This window comes from Oryctolagus cuniculus, chromosome 1, assembly GCF_964237555.1.
Source record: "Oryctolagus cuniculus chromosome 1, mOryCun1.1, whole genome shotgun sequence".
Taxonomy (NCBI): Eukaryota; Metazoa; Chordata; class Mammalia; order Lagomorpha; family Leporidae; genus Oryctolagus; species Oryctolagus cuniculus.
The window spans coordinates 93,224,073-93,237,943 of NC_091432.1; the positions used below are offsets into that span (position 1 = coordinate 93,224,073).

At 42.5% G+C, this 13,871-nt stretch overlaps 1 protein-coding gene across 1 annotated transcript; it reads right to left on the reverse strand.

Annotated features, from left to right (window-relative positions):
- Positions 1 to 4,991: 4,991 nt before the first annotated feature.
- LOC100342097 (regulator of G-protein signaling 19) lies at positions 4,992 to 5,420 on the reverse strand. Its single transcript, XM_008262222.4, has one exon. It carries the CDS (start codon positions 5,365 to 5,367, stop codon positions 4,996 to 4,998), a length of 372 nt encoding a protein of 123 aa, XP_008260444.1. The 5' UTR covers positions 5,368 to 5,420; the 3' UTR covers positions 4,992 to 4,995.
- Positions 5,421 to 13,871: the final 8,451 nt, after the last annotated feature.

Sequence of the window (13,871 nt, forward strand, 5' to 3'; positions counted from 1 at the left end):
CATTATATTCTTAGAACTGTATCTATGAACTATATTGAATCTATTAAAAACTAAAAAAGAAAAAAGATTGAGTGAATAAAAATAGGTTAAAAAGTACAAGTTCCATATGATTCAATCCATGTGTATTTTGAAAACACAGAAAGCAACAATATATGTATTATGTGCATAAACCTACTTACTGAAAATAATATTAGGGGCTGGCGTTGTGGCACAGTGGGTTAAGCCACCACCTGAGATGCAAGCATCCCAGATGGACGCCAATTGGAGTCCTGGCTGCTCCACTTCCAACCCAGCTCCCTGCTAATGCATCTAGGAAAGCAGTAGAAGATGGCCTAAGTACTTGGAACCCTGCCATCCACCTGGAAGGCCCAAATGGAGTTTCAGGCTCCTGGATCCCGCCTGGACCAGCCCTGGCTGATAAGACCACTTGGGGAGTGAATCAGAGAATAGATCTTCCTTGTGTTCCTCCTCTCTCTCTGTAACTCTGTATTTCAAATAAACAAACAAATAAATATTTTTTAAAAAGAAAATAATATTAAAAAGTAAAACAAAGAGAAAGGAAAAATGTGTACTAATTTCAGGCTGGTGATTACCTCTGGGGTCAGAAAGAAGAAGCACCCTGGCCATGAGATTTCCAGTTATATTTCATATTATTAAATTTAAAAAGATTTGATACCTTTCTAAGATCTCGGTGATGAGTACATGAACTTGAGTCATATTTCCTCGTACTATGTACTTCCAGATATACTTCTCTGTGTCTTGAAACAGGTCATAACTCTAAAAGAAAAAGCTGATGTGAGGAGCGAGCCCAGCCCACATGGCTTTTGTGTCCTCAACAGTACAAGTCAAGGTCTCTGAGTCTGGACACACCAACGGGAGGGCGAGAAGTATCTTCCTGAACGCATTCCCCCAGCAGCCTCGGCCTCACAAGCAACAGAGATGGGAGTCCTTCTCAGCCCAGCGCCATCCGCCTCCGTCAGGAACAGCCGCAATCACACTGAAGCATTGGGTTTTCCCTAGGCCTTAATGTCAAGCGGTGTTGCCAGCTTTCCCCCTTGCTGTTAACTTGCTGGGTATTTTTAAGTGAACTCCAGGATAACCTATATTGGCCGCTAGTATGCTACCATGGTTTCACCTGGAGCTTGCCGTAATGAGTCAGTTTACATGAATCCATTCGTGCCGAGGTTCTGAAGACACTGGTATTCTTCCCTCAGAGCTGATCAGTTCCCCTGCAGCAGAAAACATCTTGTTTGTCTTTGTGTCTTCAGCACCTGGCACAGTGCCTGATGACGTCAATCAACACAGACACCTGTGTTCAAGATGTAGCGACAATTCAGAAGTGTGGACAATTGAACAGTATAAAGGAACAAAATCCAAGGAAAAAAGCCAAAGGAAAAACTGTTGATGAAAATTGTATCTTATAATGGAACACTTTTACTACAAATTAGGACAATTTTGGCACTATGCTCATTTCTCAATGTGGGTTAATTGTAAGATTTAAACATTATTTTATAATGCATAGTTTTGAAGTCCATTGACCTAAGCTTTCCCACTGAAGGCCTTCATGGCTTATTGCCTTTTTTCTTTAATTTGTTCCAACTTCTTTACCAAATTTCAAACTGACAAAAAAAGTAACCAAAAAAATGAGCACCTTGATAATCTTCACCCAGAAAAAAGCCTTTTATAGCTATTTTCCCCCATCCAGGACTCAATGAAGGGATCATGCATTGAGTTTGATTTTTCCTGTGTCTTTAGTCTCTTTTAATCAATAAGTAACCACACACACATGCACACACACTCGTGCACATTTTTTATTGCTATTCTTTATGGCACTAGCATGTTTAAAAAGCCCAGGTGATTTGCCTTATAAAATGTCTCCCAATTTGAGTTTGTCTGATGGCTTGTTTGCTTTTAGATGAAGGGTAAGCACGTTTCACAAAATGGTGCTTAGGTGATTTTGTGTGTGTCAAAAGATGTGTGTATCAGGTGGCACAGCATGTAAAGCTGCTATCTGAAATGTCAGCATCCCATACGGGCGCTGGTTTCTGCATTGGCTGCTCCAGTTCTAATCTAGCTCTCTGCTAATTGCCTGGGGAAAACAGTAAAAGAAGGCCAAAGTGCATGGGCCCCTGCTACCCGCATTAGAAGAAGCTTCTAGCTCCTGGATTTGACCTGACCCAGCTCCAGCCATTGCATTCATCTGGGGAGCAAACCAGCAGATGGAAGATCTCTCTCTGTGACTCTCCTTCTTTTTCTGTCTCTGACTTTCAAACAAACAAATAAATTTTTAAAAATGTGTATATCATCACTAAAAATATGATGTCTGGGGCTGGCACTATGGCAAGGAGGTTAACCCTTCGCCTGCAGTGCCAGCATCCCATATGGACCCCAGTTCTAGTCTCAGCTGCTCCACTTCTGATCCATCTCTCTGCTGTGGCCTGGGAAAGCAATGGAAGATGGCCCAAGTGCTTGGACCCCTGCACCCATGCAGGAGACCTGGAAAGAAGCTGCTGGCTCCTGACTTCAGATCAGTTCAGCTACGGCTGTTGTAGTCATCTGGGGTGTGAACCAGCAGATGGAAGACCTTTCTGTCTCTCCATCTCACTGTCTGTAACTCTACCTCTCAAATAAATAAATAAAACCTTTAAAAAATATAATGTCATTTTGTTCCCATATTAATTATACTAAATTTGATGACTCAGTTAAGGTAATCACCAGATCACTCCAGTAAAGGTACTGTTTTCTGTTTGTAATTTAATACTCTGTGAGCTGACATTTTCAGACTCTGAATGCCCTGTTAACCGAGTGAACATATGGCCATTGATGAATCTTGGCTAAATTGATCATTACATGTTACAAATAATGGTTCTCTAAATCTATCACACATTCTACATTTATTATCTGACATCCTTCTGTAAGTTTTCTCTCCACACACCTTTATTTATTTTTTTCAGTATATTTTAATCCATTACCACTATTATGATTTTGATGTACAAATTGCCCCACCTTTAGTCAATAGAGCTCCTCCAAACACTTCTGAATTGTTTTGATGCAATTCTGTAACAGCTGAGCACTTCTTTCTTTCCAACCCAACAATACAAGGGTACTTCAAAACACTCATAGAAAATAGAATTAAAAGATGTTTACTTTGGTCCAAAAAAGTTGAAATCTGTACATAGTTTTTTCATAATATCCATTTTCCTTGAACCTTTTGAAGACCCTCCATCTGCATGGATTTCAAAATGTTTTCACTTTAAGAAACTTATCTTGTAATTCCATTTTCTCACAAACTTTTTGGAGTACTCTCATAGATGTGTCAGGCTCACCACTGCAGGAAAGCAATGTGGCTCCCCTTCAACCAGTTCTTCATACTGCAGTCAGAGTGATCTTCACAAATGCTAAGCTGTTCACCTCCACCTCGTACCCCTTGCAAAGGGGTCCTTGTGCAGGGAGACATTCACACAGTTCACAGCACACTGAAAACCATTTGGTGACTGCCTCTTGGTTCCAGAATAAAGGCCAAAATCATTAGCATAACCAAAAAGACCCTCAGATGGCCTGACCTTTCCCTATACTCTTGTCTCATTTTGACCACTTTACCCAGCTCCCCGCAATTCATCAGCACGGACCTCAAACATGGCACGCTTTCTCCCATTACAGACTTTTGGGTGCTCTGCTCACCCTGTTGAAAACAGCCTCCTCCTCTTCCCAGTCACTTGGCATATCAGATACCCCAGATGCCCCAGCCCCCTACCATGCATGGCTGTAGTGCCCACTCCATGGGAGTTTTGACACTGTGTGCTCACAACTTCTTGCCCCTGGCATTTACCATGACCTTTTTATTCTTTCTGCCCCAAGGCTTCTCAGGGTTAGCAACAGCAGAAGCACACTTGATAACAGGCATGCGCAACCCAAATATGTGAAGTAGTTCTATCTCCCAAGAGCAACCCTTAGCCATGATAGGGGCGATGGCAAATGGTACGTCAAGACCTTCTCCCCCTGAGAGCCATCTTACCAATACTTCACATCATCTCTCACCCCTTCACTCCATCCCTGCCACACCAGGGCACTCTCTGCACTACAAAGTGTCTTCTCCTGTCCAGTCTCAGCCTGTAACATTTTTATTGATGACTCGGGACCCAGTGTTAATGGCACTGCTTCACTGAAGCCTTTTCTGTTAACGCCAATCAAAAGTCACTATCATTTCTCCATGGGCCCTAAATAAGTGCTTTGTTTCTACTCAAATATTTTCCTATCCACTTTCTTCTACAACAAGACATCTTGATAGACTGGTAACTTTTTGAGTGAAAGGTCTTGTTTTGAGCTAAAACTTGTCCTCCCCAAAATTCATATATTGAAATCCTAGCCACCGGCACCTCAGAATGTGACAAATGAGAGATAAAGCCTTCTTGGGGTAACGAAGTTAAAAGGGGCTCTTTAGGATGGGCCCTAAATCAATATGACTTCATTTTCATAAGAAGAAATTTAGACACAGCATATGTAGAGAGAAGACAATGTGGAACAATGAGAAGGCAGCCACCAACAAGCCCAGGAAAGGCCTAGACCGGATCCTTCTCTCAGAGCTCCCAGGAGGAACCACACCTGCCAACATCTGACTTCTAGCTTCAGAACTTCAGAATTAGCTTCTTTTTTATGAAGACATTTTTCTTATTTTTGATAAAACACAGAAAAGACAGGTTTTCAGGTCTAACGTTCCGAGAGCTGACTAGAAAGTGGGTCCTGTCCCCTGGCTCGAGGCTCTGGGGTGCAGACGGTGAGAAGGTGGGTCTTGTCTCACAGCTGCACGAGGCAGGAGGTCTGTCCTCCGGCAGGGACAGGTCCCAGGGCCCCCACTGTTCTGGTCCAAGTGCCTCCAGAGATGGCCCCTCCTGGCTGTGCACCGAGCCCCCTGCAGGGCTGCTGGGCGAGGGGGCTTCCAGCCGCCCCCGAGTCTGCCCGAGGCGTCGAGTGTCTGTGCGGGGGGTGGGGGGGCGGCTAGGCCTCGGAGGAGGACCGTGGGGCTCCCCGGAGCAGATGGGCATGGTAGGTGGGGGAGCTGAGGAAGCGGGGGTAGGAGTCCCAGTGCATCAGCGTGTAGATCTGCAGCTGCGCGCCGTCGAACGTGTGTGCGGACGGCTCCTGCATCTTTCTGTTGATGCCTTCCCGCACCCGGGAATCCAGGCTGACCTTCTTCAGGGACAGGATGGACACGTAGTCCTCGTAGATGAGCCGCACCTTCTCGTCCACCACGTGCTGGTTGCCCACGGCCTTGAGCTCCTCGCAGGCCAGCCAGAAGAGCATGTTCTCCTCACTGTACTCCGTGCGCAGGAAGGCCCGGGACACGCTGCGGCCCGCAGGGATGTGCATCAGCTTGTCAAAGGACTGCGCCCAGCTCTCCACCTCCTCGGGCTCGGCGTGGCACACGTCTCGCAGCTGGGCAGGGGCTGGATTGAGGGGGCTATGGATTGAGACTTCCAGTCTGTGGTTCTTCCTTATGGCAGCCCCAGCCATCTAATACACCATATTTTTTCCTTCGTTGCTTATCAGCATCTACCACACAGCACTGCAGACATACCACACTCAATGTTTTTTTCATGTGAATTGAATTAATCACTGCATAGTATATGCCTTCCCAATTAGAATGTAAATGACTTTGGAGTCAAATTAAGTTTCAAATCTGCCACTAGCTGAGGGACATTAGGAACGAAAATCTTGAGTTGAAGATAGTGATAATAATCATCTAACTCATGGAAGTATTTTGGTAATTAAATTATGAGATACTATATGTAAGGTATTTAACATAATATTTATTTAAGATATTTAACATAGTACCACTCCATAAGTGCTAACTACTACTGCTGCCATCATTACTATTTTAAACAAGGGGTCTTTGTAAAGTTAATGAAAATGCATCTTATAAAAAACTATTCCAGCATTTCAAAAAATTTTGCACCAAAATAAATTTATCTTTTATTCTATTTTTTCACTCTCTTCTTGAAGTATCCTTGTGTATGTAATAAGAATATGGTGAGGGGCTGGCGCTGTGGCATAGCAGTTAAAGCCATCACTTGCAGTGCCAGCATCTCATATGGTTACCGGTTTGTATCCCAGCTGCTCCACTTCCTATCCAGTTCTCTGCAATGGCCTGAGAAAGCAGTAGAATATGGCCCAAGTCCTTGGGCCTCTGCACCTGATTGGGAGACCCGGAAGATGCTCCTGGCTCCTGCTTCTTATCAGCGCAGCTCCGGCCGTTGCGGTCAATTGCGGAATGAACCAGCAGATGGAAGACCTCTCTCTCTCTCTCTCTAACTCTATCACTCCTTCTCTCTCTGTGTAACTCGTTCAAATACATAAATAAATTTTAAAAAATAAGAATATGGTGAGAGGCCAGCACTGTGGCATAGTGGGTAAAGCCACCAACTGCAGTGTCAGCATCCCATATGGGCACTGGTTCAAGTCCCGGTTGCTCCACTTCTGATCCAGCTCTCTGCTATGGCCTGGGGAAACAGTGGAAGATAGCACAAGTGCTTGAGCCCCTGCACCCACATGGGAGACCCAGAAGAAATTCCTAGCTTCTGTCTTCAGATGGGACCAGCTCCAGCCATTGCAGCCATTTGAGGAGTGAACCAACCAATGGAAGATCTCTCTCTCTCTCTCTCTCTCTCTCTGCCTCTCTGTAACTCTGCCTTTCAAATAAATAAATATGGTGAAACAGATGGAGAAATATATAGTTCATTTTAGTGATCCATCGTAGCTAACTTATAATGTACTGTACATTTGCTTCAGCATCTTAATTATAAGTGAAATGAAAAACATAACATCCAAAGTTCCTCTATAGATGAATGTCCTTTCACTGTGTACTAAAATGTTTTCTGGGAAGAGTCTCAGTGTTTGATTCTCACAACCGAGATTCATTACTAAGAGATAAGTAACTGGTTAGACAAGCCAAACTGCCCGGGCAGTTCCCCAGACTGACAGGCTATTGAGTTTCAGCTTCAGGAGGAGGTCCGTCTGGCTGTAGGGTTTCTGAATAACTAAAACCATTCTAGGTGATATTCTTAACTGGACAGGGCTCACTTGGGACAAATAGATGTAAGCACCCAAATGATTTTGTTACAGTCATCCCAAAAAATGTGATTCTCATACCTGGGTCACTTTACTGATTGGACACAAAATGTTATGGACAACAGTGAGGATATGTGTTAAGGTAAATCGAAAATATCTAAAATAAGATATTGTGGCATGTAGTTAATATATATATATAAATATATTTTTTAATTATTTATTTGAGAGGTAGTTACAGGCAGAGAGAAGAAGAGACAGAGAGAAAGGTCTTCCACCCTCTGGTTCACTCCCCAAATGACCACAATGGCTGGAGTTGGGCCAATCCAAAGCGAGGAGCCAGGAGCTTTTTCTGGGTCTCCCACATGAATGCAAGGCCCCAAGCACTTGGGCCATCTTCCACTGCTTTCCCAGACCATAGCAGAGAGCTGGATTGGAAGAAGAGCAGCTGGGACATGAACCAGCGCCCATATGGGATGCTGGCACTGCAGGCGGAGGCCACAGCTCCAACGCCACATGTTGCTTATATTAAACACACATACATACACATTCAATTAGAATCCCTGTCCTCTGGAATTTCAATGCAAATGTAGACTATTGGAGATAACAGGTGAAATCAGTAAACCTTAGGTAGGGAGGAGAAGGATGAGGAAAGGCAACTACTAGGCAAAGTAGTGTAGTGGAGACTCACTGGCTTCAGCCATCTCTCCTAGAACAAGCCAGGACTGATTTCACGTTTAAGAAACACAATCTGACCCTACCATCTTGGTTTGAGACAGCAGACACTGGCAATGGCGATCACCTCTTCTCGTTCATCCTGTAAGGGTAGGTGAGGAAGTATCTGCATCCCTATGGCCATGTTTCCTCCTAATCAGTCAATAAAACATTCCCATCAGGAGTCTATCAATTGGAATGCTGCTCTCACAACATTCCCGGAGGGTTTGCTCCACTTGAAATGCTGCAAAACAAAAATTACTCTTGCTCTTAGAAATAAGACAACTTCCCATCTTCAGCTGCTCTTCCAGTCCATACAGGCACAGAATCTGCCGAAATCCCCAAGACCTATACTTGAATGCCCTTTACTACCCTTGCTGGATCCTATCTCCAAATTACCCCCAAGATTTCCATCCTCAACTAAGATGACTCCCTAACTGCCCCCTGAAATCCCTGAAATATTGACTCCAGATGAGATGCCATCACCTCTTCCTCCATGTTTCTAATCACGCTCCCCCTCTGAAATCTGGAAGATTACTTAGAAGGCTGAGTTAGATCCTCAGGGATAAACCATTGCAAATCATACTCATTATTATGTTATTATAAACTATATGTTAGAAGTGATTTTACCTATGCCCTGGTGAATGTACTACTTCCTTTTTGTCAGATTCAGAGAACAGGCCTCTGTGACTGAGAATAAATGAAATACGGCTGATGCTGTAACAACAAATGCAGCTTGGCTTCTGCGTTGATATGCTTCTTGACGAAGTGTGCTCACTTGCTCTGATAATTCTGCACCCTATCACCGATTGCTGAGCAAACGCTGTCTTACAAACACCAGGTGGGTCATGGGCTCACTGATAACATCGGAGTATAAACCACTCATAACCCTTCCCATTGAACTTCAGCCAACCACCACACCCACTGCTGCTGATGATGAGAGAAAAACATCTTCCTAGAGAAGCAGAAACCATTTATGGGAATGTTTGAATTGCTGGCCAGTAAACACAGACACTTGAGAAAAGTCAGCCATAAACTGAAAAGCCTGAGTATGAGGGAGTGGGCGGGAAAGAGAACAAGCAGCAGAAGGTTTTCCTGACCTAAGGGTAGGCAGTTTGTACATATTGTGTCTATTTTCATAAATATTTCTACAAGCCACTGGGGCAATGGTTCCCTTTCTGAAAATAAACACTGACTTGTAGATATATAATGCCTCCATTTATAACAGCTATATTTGTACATTAATTTGTGGTCTTTGGCCACCATTTAAAAAATTGTTTACTAAATTAAAAATTGTTCATCTGCTGTAGCAGATAGTTTTGGTCTTCACATTTCATCCTCACAGTCCATCTCTTATTCCTGCTGCAGTTGGGATAGACCTGTCTATGCAAGCAGCCAACATGCCATCTTAATTGTATGCAATTTCTTTGTGCTTTTCTACATCAAGTCCCGGTCAAGAGCTAGCTCATTCATGCAAAAGCACCACCCAGGAGCAGGGTGGAGGTAAAGGCACAGAAGCATACCCCATCAGTGTTGGACTGCAGCTGCTGGCTAAGTGCCCCAACCTCCAGTCCTTCAGATGGGGGGGGGGGGGGTGTTGGGGACAGTTCTGGGAAACCTCCTGCATGCTTCTCAGAGGTCCTTGCACATTTTGCAACCACAGCTGCAACTTCAGTGCTCATCATAATAGTGGCTTCTTTTTCTCTAGCTCATTCTCCATGTTCCTTCCCGGCTGGTTCCTGGATTCCCCTCCCTACTAAACTACCTGCTCCCAACTTCCCATCTCAGATTCTGCTTTCAGGAGAACAAAACAGAGATTAAAAAAATACCTTAAAATATGCAGAATCTATACGGAAGACATTTGGATAGCGAAAAAAACAACTTGGGAAAAATGTCACCTAATCATTAAACAGCATTCATTTATCACTTTCCAAGTGCTACAGATTGTTCTAGGTTCTGGAGGCACTACTCCAGAAGCCACATGTTAAAAGTAAGTGTTTACTGAGCTAACAGAATTGTGCCTAACACATTTCAAGTGTTATATGTATGTTAAATAAATAGAAAATAGATAAATGTATTAAATCAGGTGATTATCAATTGATTTAAGCCATCTCTCAGCTTTTCAATAAAACCTGAGAGCTTTTCAATTAATCATTTTATTTTTGATAACTACAGTGAATGGAGTTGTAAGAAATAATAGCAGAGAGATCTTATATATCATTTATAAAAGTAGATTAATTTTTAATTAACTACCAATCAAGATAATTCAAATCAAATTATCTGGATCTTTATTTTTAATTTTACCTGCAACATAGGGTTAAGTGATTTTTTCCTAATTGAGGTAAAATTCAAACAACAAAAAATTAACCATTAAAAAGTGTACTGTGGCATTGAGGATATTCACAATATTGTGCAATTATCATCCATATCAAGTTTGAAGACATTTTATCAACCCAAAGAAAAAGAAAAAAAAAAGAAAAACCCCATACCCAATAAGCAGGCACATTCATCTCCTTCTTAAATCCCTGTTTTCTTCCCTTATAGATTTACCTAGTTTGAATACGTCCTATAAATAGAATAGTAAAAAATGTGACCTTTTGTGTCTAGCTTCTTTCACTTAGCATGTTTTCAAGGTGTATCAACATTATAACATGTATAAATACTTCATTCCTTTTTGTTGCTGCATAATATTCCATTGTGTATATTATACCACATTAGGTTATGCATTCATCCACTAATGTACATTTTGGTGGTTCCCATCTTTTGACTATTACGAATAGTACTATGATGAAGATTCTTGTACAAGTATTTGCTGAGTGCCTATTTTCAGTTCCTTTAGAGATATGCCTAGGAGTGGAATTGATGATTTACATGGCAATTCTTTTTAACTTTTTGAGGAACCAGTAAATTGCTTTCCACAGTGGCTACATCATTTTAAATTCCTACCTGTGTATAAGTTTTCACATTTTTGCATATTTTCCCACACTTATTAATTTCCTTTTTAAAATTATTTATTATGGCCATCCTATGGGTCTGAAGTGATATTTCATTGCAGTTTTGATTTGAGTTTCTCTGATGACTAGTCATAGTGAGTGTTTTCTCATATATTTGTTGGCCATTTATACATCTTTAGAAAAATGTCTGTACAACTCTTTTGCCCAATTTTTAATTGGGTTGTTGGCATTTTTATTATTAAGTTATAAATGCTCTTTATATATGCTGAATACTAAACTACTATCAGATAAATGACTTGCAAATATTTTCTTATATTCTATTTGCTATCTTTAATTCTGATAATTTTCTTTGATCCACAAAATTTTGCAATTGCATTATGTCCAATTTAACTGATATTTCTTCTGTTGTTCACACTTACAATGTCATATCCAGGAATCCATTAACAAATTCACAGTCATGAAGACTCATCCCTATGGTTTTTCTCTCATGACTTTGTAGTACTATCTCTTAAATGTAGGCAGTTGGCCCATTTTGAGTTAACTTTTGTATATGATCTGAGGTAGGGATACAAGTTCATTCTTCAGCATGTGTCTATCCTGTGTCCCCAGTACTACATGATGAAGAGACTATTCATTCTCCACAGAATGACCTTGGCACTCTTGTCAAAAATCAATTAACCACTTATATGAGGGTTTATTTCTGGGCTCTCTATTCTGTTGTGTTCATCTTTGAATCTGTTCACTTGTATATACCATACTGTTTTGATTACTGTGTTTTTTCAGCAAGTTTTAAAATCAAGAAAATGTGAGTCTTCCCAACATTGTTCTTTCTCAAAATTGTGTTGGCTATTCAGAGTCCCTTCTAACTACATACGAACTTAATGATTGGCTTAGTCCATTTCTGGGGAGGAGGGGAAGGAGAGTCGCTGGAAATTAATGGAGATTACTCTGAATCAATTGCGCTCTTAGGATAGATAATATTGCCATCTTAGCAAAATTAAGTATTCCCAACCATTTTTGCTGGAAATCTTTCCACTTATTGAGGTATTCTTTAATTTCTTCCAATAATGTTTTATCATTTTCAGTGTACAGAAATTTCTCGTCTTGTACATTTGTCATATTTTTCTTTTTTTACTTTTTTCACAGTATGCATTTAATGTCATATGTTTAAGATACGGCAGTTGATACAGCTACCAGAAGATTCTCCCTGATAAGTCTTCCAAGTCAAATGAGAGTGCAGAGACTGGGTGACAAGACTTTGACTTATTCAGCATTCTCAATAGCAAACACTGTGGTGAGAGAACAGAGGGAGTTGCCATCTGAGAGTAACAGGACATGGACACCCAGGAGAGGAGGGTCTTTGGCACCATAGCTGTGAATCTTCAACACTGTCCATAGAAGATCTGACCCTCAAGAGAGTGGGTTGTCACCTTCCATGCTATCTAACCAATCATGATAGTCCTCATCCTCAGCATTTATTTCTGGCTCCCAGGGATCAGCTGGAGGTTACCAGGGGTCACCCTCCAATTCCTAGTCAGCCTCAGGTGCCAAGCCCACCACCTCCTCTAAACAGGATCCAGGCCTTGGCTGTCAGTTACTGATCTGACACCTAAGGGACATGCTTCTGCTCTTGGTCCAGCTCCTTGTGCACACACTTCCTTCTTCTTGGTTGTCTTCTCTTTGGAGCCCTTGTCACCCTTTACTGTTTCTGCAGTGGCAGGACTATTAGGTGACAATTCTTCACCCATGGGTCATGGTAGTATTACATATTCCCTCTCAGTGGTATTCCAGTCACACTGGATTCCTTTTTCCAATGGACCTGATTGGGCCAGCCAGGTAGGAAATTGACAGTTATTCTCTAGGGGGCAGAGGATAAATTCACATCTGCAGTGGCCCCTGGCACCACAGCATTAGCCACTGGTGCTCAGGCGTTGGCCCCAGGCTCCTCAACATTGGCATATGGCTCCCAAGGTTCATCTTCCTGTTCCCAGGATTCATCCTATATCTAACACAGTTCATCCTCATAATCCCACTGAGGTGGGGAAAGTACATTTGATTTTTATCCCTGGTCATTACATAAGGTGATAACAGTTCTTCAAATGGTGAAGATGCAAACACACAAACACCTGGGCATAACTGAAGACTGGAGTGGGCCAGAGGAGAAATGTAGTGGGGTACACGAAATAAAGAGAGAGTACTTTCAGCACCTTCTTGTTCTCCCTGTAGAAAGAAAGAAGGGGGGCAGTCTTTCATGAGGTCAGAACTGTGGCTACATGGCATCTACATCTGCAATTCCCAGGTAAAGGAAAATATATCCTGGGAAGATGGCAGCTTGATTGACAAGTGAGTGGGTGGAATTACATGGGGCGAGCACTTGTGGCTTGTGACTTCCAGCTTGAGGCCCTAATCTAGCAACCTCCCTTATCCCATATCACCACAAAATATCCTCCCCAACCCAGTCACCATAATCCCCAACCCAGAGTAGAGTCTTGGGCACCCAAACCTCCTGCAAAAGCTCCCTGTTGTCCACCTTGGCATCTGCCATGAGCTTACAGTCATGTCGACCACTGCACACACTGCAGATTTTTGGATGAGGCTCCAACAAGCCCGTACCACACTGGACTCCTACATCTGCCTTGGTTTCCATAGGGGCCAATTGGAAGAGATCAAAAAATGCTCTCCTGACATGGGAGGTGTAGAAAAGAACCTTCTCTCCGGGGGCAATTAAGCTCAGTCCAGCATCATCAACTCCTGCTCCTCCACCTCCTCTTTGATCGGCTCCTCCTCTTCCATTTTTACCCTGGATGAATAACTCAGAGGACTTAATTCCTGAGCAGGAAAAATGACTCTTCTTTCGAAAAGGTCATGTTCATGTGCACCCCTTATTATACAACAGGGATCACCCTCTTCCTCCCCTTCCTTCTCTTCTCCAAATGACCAGTCCATAGTGCCCCTCCTCCCACGCCTCCTCCTAAGACTTTGAATCAAGATGTCTACAAATGTATTCCTTCTTCAAGTCACACTGGACAAGTAGCTTCACTTTGGTTTTGGTAAGCACTTCCTTAAAGAGCTGGAAAACTGCATTTCCAGTATGTCTGGCTGGTGCTAGGACCTTTCCCAAAAAGCCAGTCTAGGTTTCTG

What these genes read in the sequence shown, in the direction of transcription:
- LOC100342097 (XM_008262222.4), bottom strand. Translation starts at nt 5,367, where the DNA reads ATGCACATCCCTGCGGGCCGCAGCGTGTCCCGGGCCTTCCTGCGCACG.